Source organism: Falco cherrug, chromosome Z (assembly GCF_023634085.1).
Source record: "Falco cherrug isolate bFalChe1 chromosome Z, bFalChe1.pri, whole genome shotgun sequence".
Classification (NCBI taxonomy): Eukaryota; Metazoa; Chordata; class Aves; order Falconiformes; family Falconidae; genus Falco; species Falco cherrug.
In genome coordinates, this window is record NC_073720.1 from 39,392,011 (window position 1) to 39,412,280 (window position 20,270).

Below are 20,270 nucleotides of genomic sequence, written 5' to 3' on the forward strand. Positions count from 1 at the left end.
TATCAGAAAGTGTAGAAGGGTAAGCCACTCTGAGTGAAGAAAAATTGCAACTGATTATCATATATGTTGCAACCACTAGCTTCACAAAGAGGAGGGGTAAAAACACAAAACTTTAATCAGAATATCTGGGTGAGGTAATCAACTCTAAAGGTTCTATAGAACCATGCTCTTTTTAAGATCAGCTGACTTTGTAGATACAAAGCTACTAGCTGACAAATTAGAATGTTTAAATAAATAATCAATTGAAAGAGTATGTTCTCAGATTATTGATTCATTACAGCAGTAAAATGTAATTCCTGTATCAACAATAACATAAAATCCCAAGAGAGGGAAAAAAAAAAAAATATTATCCAAATATCAACTTCTTGTAAGGAAAAAACTAAGGGGTGGGGATTTCACAGCAGGTATTCTAAATTGATAAATTGATGTATTTGTTTAAAGCTTACAATTTCAGATTTTAGTAGTTCCTTAAATAATTTCACATAGTTTAACTGTATTTCATAAAGAATACAGTGAGACTCCATGACTTATTTTGGGACTACTAAATCAGAATTTATAGCACCTGAAATGAGCCTTCTCTTGGGCAACAAATCTCTTTCAGGTTTAGATGTAACTCTAAGATTTACTGCCATCATCAAACTCAAGAATATCTGAATGACTCTCATAATCTATAGAAGCGGGTGTGAACAGGTGCCAACAATTTTTCAGCACAGTGCATCACCTCACCTGAGCGATGCTGAATTATCTGCAGCACGTGGAAGCCCAGCCAAAGCCCTGGTGCCTCTTCACTGTTCCCAGCCTCTAAAAGAACGATGGGGTGTCATTCCCTGGTTTACTGCTCTGCACTAGAAAGCTTGTGATCAGTCAACTGAGCAGCTGTTGAAACTTGGTGATGGCTTTTAGCTCTGTAAAACAGGCAGCTGGGCTCATTTGAAGAGCATTGTCAAGAAAAGCTTTATCATAGCAAGGATTGTAGGCTATCTGAGGGCAGATTTACGGTGGGAAGAGGTTATGCTTTTTCTTGTACTTTAAGTTTGGAAGAGTTCCTGGTATCTAAAGAGAAGATAGCTTAGATATTTCATTCCATGTTTATAAAGCTACCCTTAATAGCTAAATTTGGGACAGTCCACATTTTAGGTAGTTTTATTATGTTTCTTGACTTATTTCTGTAACATGGATTATAATTTATAACCATAATAGCAAATTACATAAACATTCTTCCCTGACAAAGAGTAAATTTATACAGAAATGCTGAATATGGGGTCATGTATAGGATCTTTGCAACATCAGAAATGAAGTGTTTTCTTCTCTAAGTTGCACTTCTACGTCACTTCTACAAAAGCACTGAGGCTTGAAACCCTGTACAGACTTTGCCCAGTATTAAATTCACAAAAAGGGGATCCTTACTCAAGATGTAGCAAGAAGCTCTGTTTCATAAGGTGATGACACAGAATATAGAGGCCCTAAAATCTATTTCACCAGGCAAAGCTGTCCAGAGTCAAATACTTTCTTTCCTTATGTGGCACAGACCCAAACATGGCACTTCCCACCTTACAGGTACCTAAAAAAATGAATTCATGGTCCTTTCAAAATACCCAGGGACTAAAGGGTAAAAGATACTGGGATGACAAAGAAAGATAAAGAGCAGGTCTTGTCTTCCTGTTCTTTGCTCAAATCATTTAAGTGACCAAATCAAGTTTCTAAACAATGACAAAAATACTGTAGTCTTGCACATAACTTCAACCCCAAGTGGTGAATAGTAATAGATTATCTAAACAGAAATCAATCATTTCAGAGAATCAAGATTTTATTGCACTCTGACACTGGCAAATAAAGCCAGTCAGAGGGTTTTTGACAGCAATAGACCATTACCTGGGCTCTATTTTAAATACTAAGCTTTAGTAGTGTACAGTCTCATCTACAAGAAATGGGTATTTCCAGTTCTAGTGCAAAGAAGTCTGGAAGTCATTAATTCTTTGTTGAAGAAAGAATTTGTTTTTGTTGTTGAAATACAAAAACATCTTCTCCCCTAAAAATGCCAGTGAAATAACAGTTACAAAATGTTTGCAACAACATTTCCAAATCCTTGAAAAATAAATTTGCAGCCCTAAAGCTCATGGGCCACAGTCAGTCATCACAGACAACCCCCTGCACAGCACATGCCACAGAAAGGCAGGTCTTTTGCATTTATGGCTGACAAATCAGCACAAAAATATATATGCAACCAGTGGAGTTCTGACTGACAGGGAAAACACTGTAACCTATTTCAAGATGATTCCAAATGTTTTTTTCAGCAGCACGAGGGAGTTGCCAAAGGGTCCTGTTGGGTGGTACTTCCATGTTGCATGGATTTAGAGACCCACATTCTGTTTGTTTGCATGATGTACTCCACAGCATTAAATGAGCTTGGCTGCATGCACATTTATGTGTGCAGCTGCCTGCACTGCATGTAACATTGCTTATATGGAGAGCTTTGACTATTTCCTTCTCTTTTCTGTCTTTCATACCTGCATATGCAAGACTGCTATCTGGCTTATGAAAGACATCTGGATAGTTTGATTTATACAGTCCTGATAAAGTTATGTTTTAAATGGGAATGGTATTAGAAACATTAATAAGGAAGATATTCTAAACTAATATCATGGGTGATACTGGTTGGTGTAATAAATCCAGTATTTAAACCAATACTCTAAAAACTTCCAAAAATGGTATGTTTTGCTATTATTCCTTTCACAGACAGATATGAATTTGGCATACTGTAACATCATAGCAGTGTTATGTTAATATTTACCTTTTGCTTTGTCTCTTTTCTTGGCAATGTAACTAGTTACTAAATAAGTCTTTTTTCATATTAACCATTTAACTGTTGTCTTTGTCTTTTAACAAGAGTCAGAATTGTGTGGATACTCCTGTAATTATCTCCATCATGTATCTGAAATTTCCAGGGTCTTAAGTATTTATTTTCCTGACATTGTTACATCAGAAGTTTGCTGGTCAGTTGTGATGGTTGGAGGCAGCAATGACACTATATGTGGTGCCCACATAGAAACAAGCTGAAACATACAGGAATATATTAATAGGAAGTTGTCACCATACCCATTTAGAGATAATATTTTTATTGATCTTGATCGTTACTACCAAACTATTTCCCAGTTATTAACAACACTCAGACAGTCAGTGTAAGCAATTTCAATACAAATATTGTATTGAAAATATGTAAAATATGTTGCCTGAAAGCTGTCACTTTTTCATAACATATGTTGTGTGGTGATAAAGTTTAAATCCCAGACCTGTGTGGTAGAAAATTTTATCCTGTAGTTTTGGTGTCTTTGCTTTGTCCTGCCCTGAGTCAACCATTTGATTTGCTTGCCCCAAAGTATTTTCTCTCTTTCTTTTTAAATGTTCCTGTTACTCAGCAGCAACAGTGTGTCCTGTATCTTAATGGAGGGGAAATGAGAATCACATCTTTTCTGTTAGTTGGCCTCACAGCTACAGTGACTAAAAGTGGGACAAGATTCCATGACTTTAAATACAGGCATGGTTCAAGCACAAAATCTCTGGCACAGTCAGTCAGACCTTGCCGTGGTTTTGATGACAGACATGATCAAGATCTCACATGCATGCCAGCAATGCAGTGGCACTGGGACAGAGCAAGAAGGAAGGGCGCCAGCCTGTCAACAGCAGGAAGATGGGCTTAGGCACTGAGAGGGCAGCTTAGGGTGGCAACCCCGTATCAGCACTGACCCAAACCCAGAGATCACAGAGGTGGTTAGACAGAGGGTGACAGGTACTGTTAATACTGGACAGTATACATCATCATGTCCACTTTGGAGAACAACCTACATGACACTCAGGAGCAACATAACTTCTTTTTTTCAACATCTGTGCCATGTGTCAGATCTTTCCAATGAGGTTTCTCTTCCTGTTTCTAGGCAGGGTCAGAAGTAAAAAGTTAACCCACTTTGACAATTTTACCAGCAGTGGCTCAAAAGTGGCTAACTCTAGGGTAGCACAGACCTTCTACATGTATGGATAGGGCCGCAGTTCTATTTTGCAATTCTGAACAGAGATAAGTGCCTCAAATTTTACCCCAAGGTCCTTAGCCTTCACTCTGCTTGTCCTCTTAAGTTTTCACAGCTGTGGAATATCGCATAATTTCTCAGTAATTAGGGAGTAAGTAGAGCATATTTTTAGTAGCTTGTTTTATTCTCTGTCACTTAGCAATTGCTGAATCAATTCATTTTGTATCATCTTTAATATGACAGGAGGCAAAACCCAGAAATATTATAGTTATTTTCATAATAGTATAAAGTACACTTTTAAAAAGACATTTACCTTTTTATAATAGTGTGTATAGTGCCATATTTTCCCTACAAAACTGAAAAACACTGATTTTTCAGGCACAATTGCAGTGTTTGTTTGTTTTAAGGGAAAAGCAGACTGATTTTTACAGATTTTTTCAACAGTCTTATTAACATGCAGTAACCAAAAACCTAGAGAGCTGCAGTATTTCTCACTCCTGAAACCCTCTTTGGACATAATTTTAAGGGACATATAGTACAACTGAAATTAGGACACCAGAGCTTGAAAGAGAAGGAAAGTCCCATAGTATATGGGATAACAAAATTAATAGTAAAAGTAAAATAGACATGGTAGGAATTTTGTGCTGTTTTTGAAGAAAGTATTCTTGTATAACACTGATGTCATTTAGACCTTATAAGGATTTCAAACTTAACAGTACCTTTGCCAATTACTTATTCCCATACAAAAGGGACTAGGTTTGAATTTCTGGGGTTATGAAACCACAAATGGTTACAGATCATAAAAGTTCAACATGGGAAACAACAATTCCCACCTTGCTTTGTTTGGGTCTTCTTCTAAGTGCACTAGTAATGTTTCAGTGAAGAGTCAATGGTATTTATTCCAGTCTTGCAAAGTAATTCAGTACACAATGTACTTTGACCCAGTATAAAAGTTTGATCTCCAAGTAAGGAAACAGTTCCTAACATTTATTAAATTAAATATGGATATCAATTTCGTTGCTGCTGGGTAAGCTGTTATGATTAACTTTGGTGTAGGTCAGCTGCTGTGCAATTGTTCTTTTGTGCTTAATTGCTAGCTATATATTTGGCACTGTGAAAATCTTGAAATAGAAAGACATTAAATAAAAAGACAGGATATTCTAGCAAGATTGAGGAAAGCACAATTTTAACTTATTGTTTTGGTTTTAATGTTAGACTTCTCCAGTCTCTGACAGGTAAAAGTCAGGATAAAACAGTTAAATGAGCAATGCAGACTGGCCTGGTTTTCCTGGTACGTGGATGTTCCACACAAAGGCAACAGATTAGTAAAAGGGGTTATACAATATCTAGGAGGATGGAAAATCAAGGCTGGTGGTGTCTGCTAAGAGAAACCAGTGTGAAGACACATCAGAGATCCTCAGAGTTGGAATTAAGTATGAAAAACTATGAAAATGTACACAAGTAATATTAATTTGCTGTAATATCCCTTGCAGTTCAAACAATAATGGTCAGACATGGACAGTAATAGTCAGAATAACAAGCATTTTATAACTTTTATTCCTAAAGGCTGACTAGGAGGCAGGGAAGTGTCATCAATTTCAGGGTGACAGAAGATTTGGTAGCTGTGACCATTAAATCGGACTTAATCAGGATATTGATTGAAATTACTGAATAAATAATGAATCTCATCAAATGGATAGGATCACCTTAAGCAGAAAATAGTCATACTGATTATAAAGCAAGACAGTTAAAATGATTACCCAAGGATCACCTTGGCAAAGCCTGAAGTCATACAAGGCAAGTAGCATCACTCTTCAAAAGCAGGAATTGCAGCATGTACCGAAGATTAAAACCAGAGACATTTGAATTCCTGGTGTTTTGCAGAGAAACTTTCAGGTAGGGCAAGGAGAGAGAAGAGCCCCCCATATACATTACCATCAGCTGTAATCCTGTCAAGCCATGAGGGCATATACACTGTCAGCACGCACATTTGCTATATGTGTGTGTGGTTATATTCACACGCTGAGTGCAGGATTATGGTAATACAGCACAACCCCGCCTCTGGTACCCATAACACAATTCCTAGGGAATAACAGCATTGTGACGTGGAAATGTTCAGAATGAGACCCTGCAAACAGTCTTTTCAAGGAGGTGTAGGAACTAGCTTTGAAAACTATGATCAGAAGTGCCACTGTTTCCTGTATATTTTCATTAGGATCTGTTGAGTTGTACAGGGTTATATGTATAGATGAGGATCATAGCCATCTTCTGCCCATAAGGTACTGTTTAAATTCCCCTCATTGTCAGCTCTTGGACATTTTAATTTGGCCAGTGTAAACATTTTGCTTTGTGCTGGTTCAGTCTGGAAGGATAGTCCTCCTTTCCTTGTAAGATTAGGACAAGCAGAAAAACAGCAATTAAAGAAATAAGTGTGTGTGATTTCATCAATAAAGTAATTCAACTTCCTTTCCAGGCAACAACAATGTGTGAGAGAGAACTTTTCTCCCAGTATAGGCTGCTAACTGTGTTTTTAAGAGAGTGTCTCTGTGAAATGCACCAAGTAGAAAGAACAGTTTAGGTTTTCTCCAAGGTTACTCACAGTGTAATTGTGGTGAATACATCAGCCATATCCTCGTGATTCATACTTCTGATCTTTATTTAATGGAGTAAATTCTGCTGTTTCTGTAAAAGATTAAGATCATTATGTTTCTGCTTTTAAATCTCCATTAGGATCACATTCAATCAAGCAGGAATCCACAAAGCCAAAGGATTTGGGTGAAAAACAAAAGAGCTCCTCCCTAATCTCTTAATTATTTTTCTCCTGTAACATGGAAATGGAGAAGTATACTTGCTTACTTTTTACTCTGCTTAAGTTGTTCGTTCTTTGTTTCGTTCAATTAACTGTGGTGGGGTTTTTTTTAATCTTGACTTTAATTTCAGGAAGACATGCTGTTGGATGTTTTTGGGGGGGATTTTCTTTTTTGGCAGGAGATAGTGAAGAGAAATCAAAGCAAAGCTAAATAAAATTGTGTTCTCTGAGATATTACATGTACTAAACACAACGACTGAGTTTACTTCTCTTGGGCTGTGCAACAGAAAGGCCCTCCATTGTTACCCACCCTGTGAGAATGGGAAACCCAGGTAGTTTTAGGTGGGTCATTGATGGCTGTAACTTTCCAATGTCACAAACCAGTTTGAGAGAGGAAGGACCCCTTTGTCTGATGATCTAAAACAAAGTACAAAGATCATGCAGAGAGAGGAAGTTTGCCTCCCCAGAGGAAGTTAATTTTAAAAGCTGATCCTGGTTAAGTGTGTACGTTGTTACTCATCTCTTCAGAAGAATGAAGAAACAACTGTTACACTTTTTATTTCAGGTACCTATCAATCAGGTAGCTCTCAGCTATGAAAGAGATTTTTTCATTAAAACAGATAAAATATGTTACTAATATTGCCACACTATTTCTTCATCTGCAGATATTTATAAACAATGAGTGGCATGATTCAGTCAGTGGTAAAAAATTTGAAGTCTTTAATCCTGCAAATGAAGAGAAAATCTGTGAGGTTGAAGAAGGCGACAAGGTAGGGTTTTCTTTCTTGCTCGCTCTTAACCCTAGTTTTAAATTCAATTCTGCATCTTAAAAGCAGGAATGCAAGCGTCCGTCTCTGTTCATGTAAAACACCACCTCAGATACATACTTACTTCATCCCATATACCTTCTGCAAACATAATTCTTAGCTTTTTTAATGAGCCTTACTGCCTTGATGTTCCTTGTAAACAAACACTGAAAAACTGTTTTATTCTTAGAAACTTGCTCATCAGAGGAAAATTCTGAAGAAATATTTTTATTAATATCTTTTGTTAATAATATTGATCCTTTTCATTATGTTTGATCAGTGACATCTAATAATTGCAAATTTTTTTGTTATTTTTTCCTGTGTTTTCCTTACAGTGATGTAATCTGTTCATGACACATTTATAAAAGCCTGTTCATTATAAATAACATGAAGTGGACAAATACTTGTATTTTCCCACACAGACTCTGTGAAGATGATCATTACCATGAGCATTTTTTATATATGAATATATCTTCTCAGTACTGTCCCCTTCAAATATTTGGTTTTGTGAAAAATGTATTGCAACATGGTCCTAAAGAAAGTATTTGTATTTTATATTTATAAGGTTTCTTATTGGAAAATTACATACACACATACACATAATATCAAAGATATAATTAAAACCTTAGCCTTCAAATAAACAGCCCTATATTTCTGTATATTATGTATTTTTTGTGGAAAAGGATTTGCCTAGTGGTACCGTATAGTTTAAATGTAAGTTGTCAATTAGCAGTGTACACTTTTAAACAGAACAGACAATGTTCTTTAAACATTTTAAAACTGATGACCAAAGAAATTTTTTTATAAACTCTGAGCAGTTTTCTATTTCCAAGTAACAGGTATACAAGAAGTGATGACTGTAATGGAAAATAAAATTGGTTTTATAATTACTTGGTTTGATTCTTGCAAATATTTATTTCATTTTTCTACACTTTCTCCTCAAAGTTAAATTTTTACATCAAAAACTGCGAAAATTTTCTCAGATTTCTCACAAAATGAAATCTGATGTTAACTTTAGTCAAGAAATATGCATATCTGGAAATATTTGTAACAAGGGTGTTTTAAATCCAGCAGCAGAATGTCCATTAAACACCTTTTTATCCATGACAACTACTATAAAACTTACAAGCCATTTATCTGTGTTAAAGTTCACCAGAAAAAATACTGCCCATATAATAAGCACAATCTCTTTCAAAATACTATAATGTATTGTACAAAGATTCACTCTGAAATAAAATGGGTTTTGTGAGAAACACAAAGAAACCCAGTTCATTTACCATCCTGTGCTTACTGAATCTTAGTTACTCTGTTCTGTAGTTTCATCATGAATCCACTCATAAACATTGGCTCAAATGCTATCTGTCTAGCACGTGAGCAATAGTGTCCACACTTTATTAAGACAGTCATAGTGAAGACACATTTTAAACATTTTGTTAGGCAGATGGCTGAGAAATTCTTCATGAATTTGTATTTTGATAATTTCACATGTCTAATCATGAGTATTTCAAATGCCTGTTTTCTTTCTTTTCTTTAGACCCAATTACCTGTATATAGTCCTCACAGTCACTGAGATTATTTCAGGCTCTTTCTGTCCTCAGCCAAAGAATTTCATAAGCATGCTGTTAACTTCTCAATTGACCCCACTAGAACCATATATGCTTTTGATGTAAAATGGTACTTCTTCTACCTCTTCTCTAGTCAGTGTTAAAAACCAAACTACACTGCAAATCAGGTTGGCCTGATATTTGATCATCCTCAAATTAAATTACTCATGACCTGCAACTGTTCACTTACCCATTCAGAATTTTTGTAGCTTTCATTCCTTACAAGCAACCTAACAAATCATTAAAGAGATAATACTGTTCGACACACGGGTTTGCTTTCTCTCCAATAATTTTGCAAACTAATGTGTAATGACAACTGCTATTAACCAAATTGACAAGTGAAATGTACAAATCTAGTAAATTACACAGTCATTGTGAACCTAATATTCTAAAGCCTAGTCTTTAGATAATGAGCCAAGATTTTAGGAATTTAATTTGTGTGTACAATAGGGTTGACAAAGGGCTGTACACTGCCTTGCAGTGGTATTTAAAAAAAAAAAAAAGTGGAGATTACAAAGCACAGACACATATGTGGGTGGGGAACTGTTTTCCTTTCAGTTTGATGGCTCTTTCAAGCTATGTTTGCTAATCCTAAAGGCCCCTAGTAATAATAAAGCAGCTCAACAAATGGTCAGTGGGATGTAAAGCAAATGTACTTCTATAAAAAGTCATAGTTCTGAAAGGAGCTATCAGTCTCTATACTCAGTGTAGATTCAGGTACCCAAATTTCAACTGTTGAAGAACACTTTTTTTTCCTTATTTTTCATACACAGCCTTGTATTAGCTTTATACGATTTTTTTTTGTTTAAGTATTTCTGCACTTGTAGTAGGAAGAACACATGGCACTGTATTTAGTTTTAATTTACATCATTCATACAAGTATAGCTCATGGTTTCCCTTTCTTTTCTGTAAAGGTCAAGGCATACCTCCCAAGTCACATTGCAAAGCTGTAAAATATTTGTGACAGAGGCAAGAGAGAAAAAACCAAACAAACCAGAATTAAATATTAATTGAATACAATTTTCTGAGTCACAGATAAGTGATGAGGTATTTAATGACATTCTGACAGATTCTGAAGAAATGCAATTGCTTTTAATCTGGTAGATTTCAACTACCTGATCTAAGTGACCGGTCAGTATTACCTCATAGTAATGGCTGTGCTATTTGTAGAGACCCTTCCCATCTTTTTCCAAATTTCCTGGAATGAACCTTGGGAAGTTCTGGGGGCCTCCTGCCTAGCACGTCTGTGCTGGGCTTTCCAAGCCACTTTTCCAAACACACACACTCCCTGCTTTTACAAATTACCTGCTGGCTGACAACATTGGTTAAGGATTTCTGGTGAATCTTGGTGATGAGATCCTGCTGTGAACCAAAATCTGGCTAAAATTTTGAACAATTGACTTTGGTGTTACCTTAGTAAACTTCGCTGAGCTAGTCAGCCTTGATAGTGATTCCCCTGCAGGAGAGACTAGCAACCAGCAGTACAAAAAAAAGTTTGAAAGAAATCCTCCAACCAATGCATGCAAATTGCTCAGGAAAATGGGCCATGTATAGATATTTTTTTTTTCTCATAATTTGTTTTTAATTGCCAACAAAAGGGTGGAATAAACCTCCTTTTTATGTCATTGCTTTCCTGGAGAAACTTTTACAAAATTTTGAGCTATAGAATTCCAAGTAATAAAAACCTTTTCTCAATAGATTTCATAATTTAGTTTTTTATATTCTGGAACAACCTTGCAGAGGAAACAGTTTCATACAATTCATTGTAGATTAATTTTCCTGCTATAATGAAAGCCAAATGATAAACAATAAATTATGCTATAAACACCATTAATGGACTGACATATTACCTTGCTTAATGCAAAGACGATGTTTAAACTTTAGAATATTTAGGCTTAGCATTTTAAACTTAGTCAACTGTTAAAATTATTTAAAATACAAATTTTCCTTAAATCTTTCAAAAACAACCTCATCGAATTGTCTTCCTCAATAATGAATCTCTGTTCCTGTTATGAAACATTCTAAGGAACAGATTTTTCTAATGTGGTCTTTAGTGCACCACCAGATACTTTTAGATGATGTTGAGTACTTAAATATTTAACTTAGAGATTTGGACATCTCTTTGTATATAAAAAAGATTAAATTGCATCAGTAGTGTAATTGGTGGGTGCATCCCCAATTACAGACACTAGAAGGCAGAAGGTTTGAAAATCTGAAGTTTAAAAATAAAGTTCCTTAATATGTTTTTGTTTTAGAAGCTTTGAGAAACCATCTGTTTCTCATACAACTTCACATTGCTGAAATGATAAGTGTTTTAAAGAAAATAACCCATGTATTTAAGATTACTGTACTAATTCTGATTAGATTGGGGTTGGTGTCCCTTATTTAACTTGCAGAACACCTCACATGTTTAACAACCAACAAGACTGATCACAGAATCGATTATTGATTATAAAAGTTTCTCTGTTTTCCCCACAGGCAGATGTAGACAAGGCTGTTAAAGCAGCTCGAAAAGCTTTTGAGCTTGGGTCACCCTGGCGTACAATGGATGCTTCAGAGCGAGGAAGGCTCTTGAATAAACTAGCTGACTTAATTGAAAGAGATCGGCTGATTTTAGCTGTGAGTATGATACATGAACAAAAAGACTGGGAGAAAAGCCTATGTCCTGGTTTTTAAAGAAAGTTATACACAAGCATGACATGGTAAATCCTTGGAAAGTCAGGTTGTCTCAATACTTGTTTCTCATCTCTATTGCAAATGGATTTCATTAAACTGACTTGCGCTTTGGTTTATTAACACCCCCCACACACAAAGTACTTGAGTATTTGATTAGTTTTCAAATGATACTTAAGCCATCTACAATCAATGCAGTTTCATTTGTCTATTCTTAAGGACACACTAACATAGACCACGTGCTTGACACTTGTCTAAATCAAAGCCTGAATCAAGGCCTAAACTCTAAGCCTAGCCCAGCTCTTACAGATGGTACAAGTAAGCACTTGGAGAAATTCTGAATATCATGGCTATATATTTTGTTATCACTGGTCCTTCATTAATTCCAGCTTGCAACTGGCAATGAATGAAAAACCTTAATCAGAACCAAAGGCAGCAATGAATTACTTATTAGTAGGAAGAACACGGTGAGGTGGGAATGATGTCCATCTTTACCATCTACTGTGCATTGGCCATTTTACCATACTTAACAGCGGACACTTAAGTTGTAGCACCACCACCTACAGATTATGCAGCAAGGCAAGAAAGAACATTTTTTTTTAAATGCACTACCAATTTGTTAAAGTGTAGTAAAACCCCCCTCTTGTTTTAGACCCCACATATGTTGCTACCATTAAGATGATCTCTTTGCTATTTCAAGCACCTTCTGCAATTAACATTTAGGAAGGATAAATGTTTGCAATGTCCTGAAAATGAACCCTGATTTTCTGCCAACAGCAGCAAAAATTTTAGAGTAGGAGGGAGTATCCGACATTCCAGATAGCCACTCAGACTGATCTAGCTACAGTTTGAACTACCTAGCCATTAGATCAAAACCGCATCATCAATAAGCTCATAAAATTCAAACCTTCAAAGTAAGTAAAACCTGCAAGCAATCTATTGCCCATTCTATTGTCCTTATGGCTGTAGTATAGGAAGACACTTGCTTGTGTCCCAAAAAGGTTTTTAAAATAAAAATGAAAAATCGATGGAACTGAGGTTATTTCCTTGAACTCCAAAGTCTGCAGCTGTAAATTTACACTTTTCTTCAACAAAGTTATTTCTCTAATAACCCTGATAGGTTATTAAAGATAACTGTTAAAGATAGGGACTCAGGAGGAAACTTGGGTGGCTAGAATGTCTGTCCTCAACAAAGTTAGATTTATTGGAATTGAGAGAGATAAAATTGTAAGAGTTATATTTTTAATAGGAAAAGTGTGCTCCATTACAAGTTAAATACTGTGTAAGTTGGCATTTGCTTCTTTATTGTACAGCCTAAGGCATTACACGTGCAAAAAGGATGGAGAAATAATCTTTTTTCCACAGGAAAGCTGAAACATTAAGTTAGTTTTTGTTCCCACCTGCCATTTTTGTAATATGGAAGTATTGTTTTTCTCTAGGGCTCCTCCCAAGTTAATTTTACTGACCTTGTTTTTAATTCCTACACCTTATTTGCTTTATTGACTGCTTTTTCCTTTTAGATAGGGTGTGTTTGAATCGAGTGCTTTTCAGACTTAGTCGAAATCAGGCGAGATTTTCTCCACTCACAGCTTATCCTAACTGCAGAACAAGTACTACAGAATTGCGAATAGCCTTGTAAACACTAGAGGTCAAAACAGACCCCAAAGCTCATTGCAAAGGTATTTTTCTGTGTCTGTGCATGCGGCCAGGATCAAAATTATTCCATTTCAGTGTTTCATATAATGACAAGATGCCTCCTCTGAGGCTCCAGAGGCTCAACAGTCCTATAGGTAGGCTACTGGAAGAATAAGTCAAAGCAGGGTACTGAAAGAGCCAGAGAATTTTGTTTCTTAGATTTCAGTCTGTTGTGATGTTAAAAGCTATAGCTGGTGAGTTCAAAGCCAGAAAAAAAAGATTCTCCTATATCCAAAAAGAACAAAACAGTGCCAGACGTATTGCCTGGAATGGCAAGGATATATCTCATTTAATGAGTTCCTTGTTGCTGAAAGACATCAAGCATTGCTAGCTCCTCCATTTGTTCTGCTCTCTTCCCAAGTATGGTATCCACAATATGTCCAGTTATCTACAACTGTGGGATTCACAGGACAGTTGTTGGTGAAACATTGTACTTGCAGGATCAATCTGTAGACTCAGCCTGCAACACTGAAGAACCTTTGATATACAAAATAACAAATTTCGAAAAGAAAATAATATTTATAAGATCTGACTAGACCTTGAAACTATAGTTTGAGGGTGTCCTACTAAGTATCCTAACAGGATTGTTCACAAAGCTGAAGATCCCCAGTGTCTCCATACTGGGAAACTTAAGAAAAAAATTCTAGCAGTGTCAAGAAGATCTTGACACTATTTAAGAACTGTACATGATCTTCAGCTAGATATCCAAACAATCAGGGGTGTTTAAACAACATTAATCCTCACCACAGTCCCTAGACATGGCTGGAAATCAACGCTGTTTAGTGCTGGTGTCTATGAAATCATTAAAGTGTTGTGGGTGAAACACAATTGCCAGCTGAAAAATTATAGATGTTCAATGAATACTTGCTGATCATTATTCTAAAGGTTTATATCTGTCTGGCATGGAGGTCCATGGCACGGAGAGTCAAGCCTGGCTTCAAATAAGACCAGTTAGTTCACTCAGTTAAAGATTAGCCAATAAAAGAGAGTCTTTTCTAAGTTTATTTTTCGTAGTGAATTTTTCTCAGTTGAGTGTACTTGATAGCTCAGACCTCTCCCTTGCACATCAAACACTCAAGGTATATTTAGGGTATTTTATTCCATGCTTTGAGTCTTCTTGGTCATATAAGTTGCTAATCAGGGGTTTATTAAGCACCAAGAAAGATGTTTCTTAATAATTAAACATCACAGGATCCTAAGTTAATGTTATTGATGTTTCCAGGAGACTACTGCCTACCTTGGGTGTCATTGGAAAGCCACCTGTTTTATTTTCATCAGTTATTTGCACAGTCTCCTAGCTGATCATTTCATCTATACTTGTAGAATAGTTAATATAAATTAAAACAGTGTAACTGATTCAGATATGGAAAATTTTGGTTTTTTCAGATGTCTCATCATTGCAAATGTGCCATGATCATGATCATGTTACCTACATAGCTCACTGTGAATGAATGATCATGAAAATTTCTCATTCGTATATTGCTACGTTTGGTTTTTCAAATGCTACATGTCCTTCAGAGAGGAATTAATCCAAATGTTTGTACTGAAGCTGAAAACTTCTGAACTCAACAACCAAAAGCTAAATTACAAAGTACAAGCATGAGAACTATTATCCATAATTGATATTAACTTTGCAATTGCTGTTTTCTGCAGACAATGGAAGCCATTGATGGTGGGAAACTCTTTTCCACTGCTTACCTAATGGATTTAGGTGCCTGTATCAAAACATTACGCTACTGTGCAGGCTGGGCTGATAAAATCCATGGCCATACTGTTCCAATGGGTGAGTAGTTTTGAGATAACAGAAGTACACAACTGAAGTCAATGTAATCCATAAAAAACTGCCTATTTGTAAATGTTGTGCAACACAAAATGTATCTCAAATAGAAAATATTTTAGATAGTTCTTTATACAGATTATTGAAGATTTATCATACTGCTTCTTTTAAACATTTAGTGCAGTTATTCACATTAATTTCTTGTTTTATACACCACTAATAAGTACTTCATTGAACAAAAGATTTTAGCCTGTATGCACATCTAAGTCTGACAGGTTACTTTTGCGTAACAATGTATAGTTTATACAATGATACAGTAATGAAAACCAGGTATTTGTTTATTAAAGCTAAGATTAGCATGAACAGTAATATTTGTTTCAGTTATTGGATAATTTATTAGGAAGAGTACTGAAAGACAAGAACGAGGAAACATTCCTTTATTTTCTGAAATTTCATTCCGTTCTCTCTCCCATTAAGCAGCTCTATGAAAACATTGTTTCTAGCTGCCTTCTCTCAGAAGGACAAAGAATGGTAATAAAGAAGGAATTAAGGAAAACTGGAGTGATAAATACTTCCAACTTTTTTTGCGTCACGTAAATCTCTATACTAGGCTTAATGGAACACATGTTTATTTGAATCAAAGAGAATTTTATACTTAATGGATTTGATTTAAGCTAAGATCTAATATTAAAAAATGTCTGATATGTACCTAGGATTGCAAGTAGCTTTTAAAAGAGTACCCTCAAAAAAAAAAAAAAAAAGGTGATAAAAGAAAAAAGCAATGAGGAATGCTCGTTGACGTGCTGTGTATACCATATTGAGAAGCAGGGCTATCACTGCAGAAAGTCAGTCAGGCTGGCAGAATCAAACCTTGGAGCTATGAAGAAAGTAGATATTGAATCCAGATGCACTTTATGGTTACTTTTTTGCATAGTTGAGATTTTGGAAACATCATTTATAAGCAAAATTGTATCCAGCTAAGTTTGGTATCCAACTTTATCTTCTTTCTGATTTAACTGTTTCTCAGAAGAGCTTTGTCCTGTATATCTAATTTATTTCTTCTTCCCCTAGATGGAAACTTTTTTACATTTACTAGACGTGAACCTATCGGTGTGTGTGGCCAAATTATTCCTGTAAGTAAGAGCCATTTATGTAAAATACAAATGTTCCTGTAACAAATGGAAATATTTTCAAAATTTTGTCTATGTAAATGCATTTGTGAAATAGTACCAATCAGAAGATTTCCAATCCCAAAAGATAAAGACTATCCTGAATACTCATCAAATTCTGCAGCACGGAGTTTTTGATGAGTGACTCCAATCTAGCCTTGTCTCTGTCCTTTCTCTATATGGAGGGAAAACAAATCTCAAAACATTGACTGGTGGATTAGCTTGAAAGACAGAATTTTGTTTTGCTAGAACAGAAGGAATTAGAAATAAACAAGTAGGAGAGAGTAATATAAGCTTATAAGCAATAAGCTCTTCAGGACCTGGAATATCTCTTCTGCTCTGTACAGCATCCAGACTGCTGGATCTTTGTTTATGACCAAGACTCATTCACCATGTTGATGGTACAAGTAACAACACAAAGAATGTGTCCAATAAGTACAGTGATACTGATCTGCACGTTTCCAAGTGTCTAAATTCCCAGTTTTGAAGCAATGTGAAGATTCAAAAGGCCTGCCTGAGTCTGAACATCCAAAACACTGAGGAGCTCTTAAATTTGTTTCTGAGGTATAGACAGCTTCAGTGGGTTGCTGTGGAAATGATTATATGCACTCGACACTCCCAGTCCTCGCACCTCTTTGCACATGGTAGGCATGAGCAGCCTGACCTGAACTGCTCAACAGCTTATCAGATCCTGAAATACTTAGCTTGACTATCAAGTTTGCTCAGACATGTGGGTCCCACAAATTCCTGATGTCCCTAATTTGAGCTTGCAAATTTGTTATCTCTGTAGACCACCACATTGATTTAGAGAACATCACTGGAATAAGTTTGGATCCAGCCCCCAGGATATCTTGGGAATCAGCTGGTTTAGATTCTCTTGTAGGCCAGGCACAAGATATTTCATGTAAAGCACTCAGACTCAAGATATGCTAAATAACTAGAAACACTAGATATGGCCACTTCTAAAGAAAATTGCATCCTGGAAGTATAAGCAATTAGTTGAGGACTAGCTTCCCTCATAAAATGTTCAAGGACTTCTGAGTATATCTTTATTTTCTCCCCATTGAAATGTGAACCCACCCAGTTGGACATTTTTACATTAACCAATGGTGTGAACGCTGCAAAACACTTTTGCTAGCTCATAATTTCTATTTCCCTTCCATGCCCACATTTCCATTTTAATGATAAAGATCCAGAAAACCCTGTGATCCCTTAATTTGTGTTATTTGTGCTCCCATTATTTTTGGGGGTGGGGTGAAACTGAAATTAGATAAGGAGACAGATAAAGAACAGTTGCATGTATAGTCCTCCAAGCCTTTCTGACATAATAGGTAACCATTAACTACCATTTTCCCTACTTTCATAAAGGTAAGGCACACTGCATCTTTTATATTGAGGTTCATGGACTCAGCGCTTCCATAACTATTAGAAATATTTGCAAAGGGGTAACCTGTTTTTCTTTCATCTACATTGTTACTCATACTGCTGAATAAGAGGACCAAAGGAGTCAGCTGCTCTATGGTCTGGCTGGACTGACTACAACAGAGAGCTGACAGTGAAACATCCAGGGAAGAGGGCAGGGAAAATGTTATGTGTTATTACCTTGTATCCCTTAGAAAACTGAATGATGACAGAATTGATAATTTAAAATAGCAAAAATCCCAATTTCACCACTAATCCAGCAACTTTCTGTAAGGCTTTCTTAAAGGAGTACATTATTGTCTCTTGAGCTGATCACCTCGACTCAGATATACCAAAATCACTGGTCATTGTATAACATGGCTTGCCAGTTGGTTTTTCAAAATATCTCCATTCTGAAAAGAATCAATAAAGAGTTCAATTACCCAGCTGAAAATTTGTGCTATTAAAAAAAAAAAAAAAAAAAAAAAAAAGGCATTTTGGTGATGTGTTAGAAACAGGATACACCTTCTCATCTGTCTTTCAGTGGAACTTCCCATTGGTGATGTTCATCTGGAAGATCGCCCCTGCCCTTGCTTGTGGAAACACGGTGGTTGTCAAACCAGCAGAACAAACTCCACTGACTGCACTTTACATGGGATCTTTAATTAAAGAGGTAAGTCATCAACAGAGTTTTTTGCCCTTCTCAGAAATTAAGAGTATACTGCATCTGAAATACCAGAGGTCATTATAAGCCAAGCTGTCCTCTGGAAGTACTTCTCATTGCATGTCTAGCCTGGCACTATGGAACTTACTTTAAACCAGTGAAGCAAATCCAGGGCAAAAGCATACGTATTTCAGCCTAGTCCACATACACAACAAAAAACACAATAGCAATTTAGTTCACTCCATTCCTTGGCAAACATTTGTGTTACAAAAGCACAGTACTATTCAAAGTCAAAAGAAAACAAGCAGAGTACTTAGAGATGGGTGGCAATGACTTCACTAGCATAGTTATCACAGAAAAGGTCCTGTTTATACAACTAATTGTTATTATTTTCTACTTGAACAAACTTTCCATTCACCTGGGTTTAGCATTAACTATGGAATCGAACTGGTGACTTCTGCTAAGCTTGTGAACACTCTTCACACAGAAACTGGGAGAATACCCTATGTGTTATTGAACATAAGGGGTGTGGTAGTTTCTCAAGTGTCTCAAAAGTTGCGTTGACTATCATGCCTAGCCCAGGAAACACCCAAGTAAGAACAGTTAAAGAGTTCAGCTATCCTGTTTCCCAATAAAATCAACAAATGTACTCAACATGTTTGAAGAGTTGGCACAGACACCAATAATCACCAGTGCAGCAACCTTGCAGAGTGTTAATGGAAATGACTCAGCACATTGTATTATTCCCCTTCAAAACATTTAGCAGAACATACTCTATGGTCATTCATAATGTTTCACAGCAACTAAACCATAAAATCATACAATCACAGAATGGTTTGGGTTGGAAGGGACCTCCAAGACCATCTAGTTCCAACGCCCCTGCCATGGGCAGGGGACACCTTCCCTCAGTCCACGTTGCTCAAAGCCCCATCCAGCCTGGCCTTGAGCACTTCCAGGGGTGGGGCATCCGCAGCCTCTCTGGGCAACTTGTTTCAGCAACTTACAATCCTCACAGTAAAGAATTTCTTCCTAATATCTAATCTGAATCTACCCTCTCAGTTTAAAGCCATTTGCCCTCATTCCACCCTTCCAAAAAGTCACTCTCCAGCCCTCTTATAGGCCCCCTTTTAGGTACCAGAATATCTACTGCTATATGGTTTCCCTGGAGCCTTCTCTCTTCTGAACAACCCCAAATGTCTCAACCTGCCTTCATCAGAGAGCTGTTCCAGCCCTCTGATCATCTTTGTGGTCCTCCTCTGGACTGACTCCAGCGGGTCCATGTCCTTCTTATGTCAGGGACTGCAACGCTGACCGCAGTACTCCAGATGGGCTCTCGCAAGAGCAAAGCAGAAGGGGAGAATCACCTCCCTCAGCCTGCTGGCCATGTTTCTTTTGATGCAGCCCAGGATATGGTTGGCTTTCTGGGCTGCAAGCACACATTGCCAGGCCGTACTGAGCTTCTTGTCCATCAGCACGTCCAAGCCTTTCTCCTCAGGGATGTTCTCTGTCCATCCCCACCCAGCCTGTATTGGTGCTTGGGATTGCCGTGACCTATGTGCAGGACCTTGCACTTGGCCTTGTTGAACTTCATGGGGGGCACACAGGCCCAGCTCTCAAGCCTGTCAGGGTGCCTCTGGATGGCATCCCTTC

At 36.8% G+C, this 20,270-nt stretch overlaps 1 protein-coding gene across 1 annotated transcript in view; it reads left to right on the top strand.

Annotated features, from left to right (window-relative positions):
- Positions 1–20,270, top strand: part of ALDH1A1 (aldehyde dehydrogenase 1 family member A1) — a 58,557-nt gene that overhangs the window by 22,670 nt on the left and 15,617 nt on the right. The window contains exons 4-8 of the mRNA XM_005435721.3: positions 7,497–7,601; positions 11,720–11,860; positions 15,263–15,392; positions 16,458–16,519; positions 18,501–18,629. Coding sequence (XP_005435778.1) covers positions 7,497–7,601; positions 11,720–11,860; positions 15,263–15,392; positions 16,458–16,519; positions 18,501–18,629 — 567 coding nt within the window. The remainder of the gene's footprint in view (positions 1–7,496; positions 7,602–11,719; positions 11,861–15,262; positions 15,393–16,457; positions 16,520–18,500; positions 18,630–20,270) is intronic.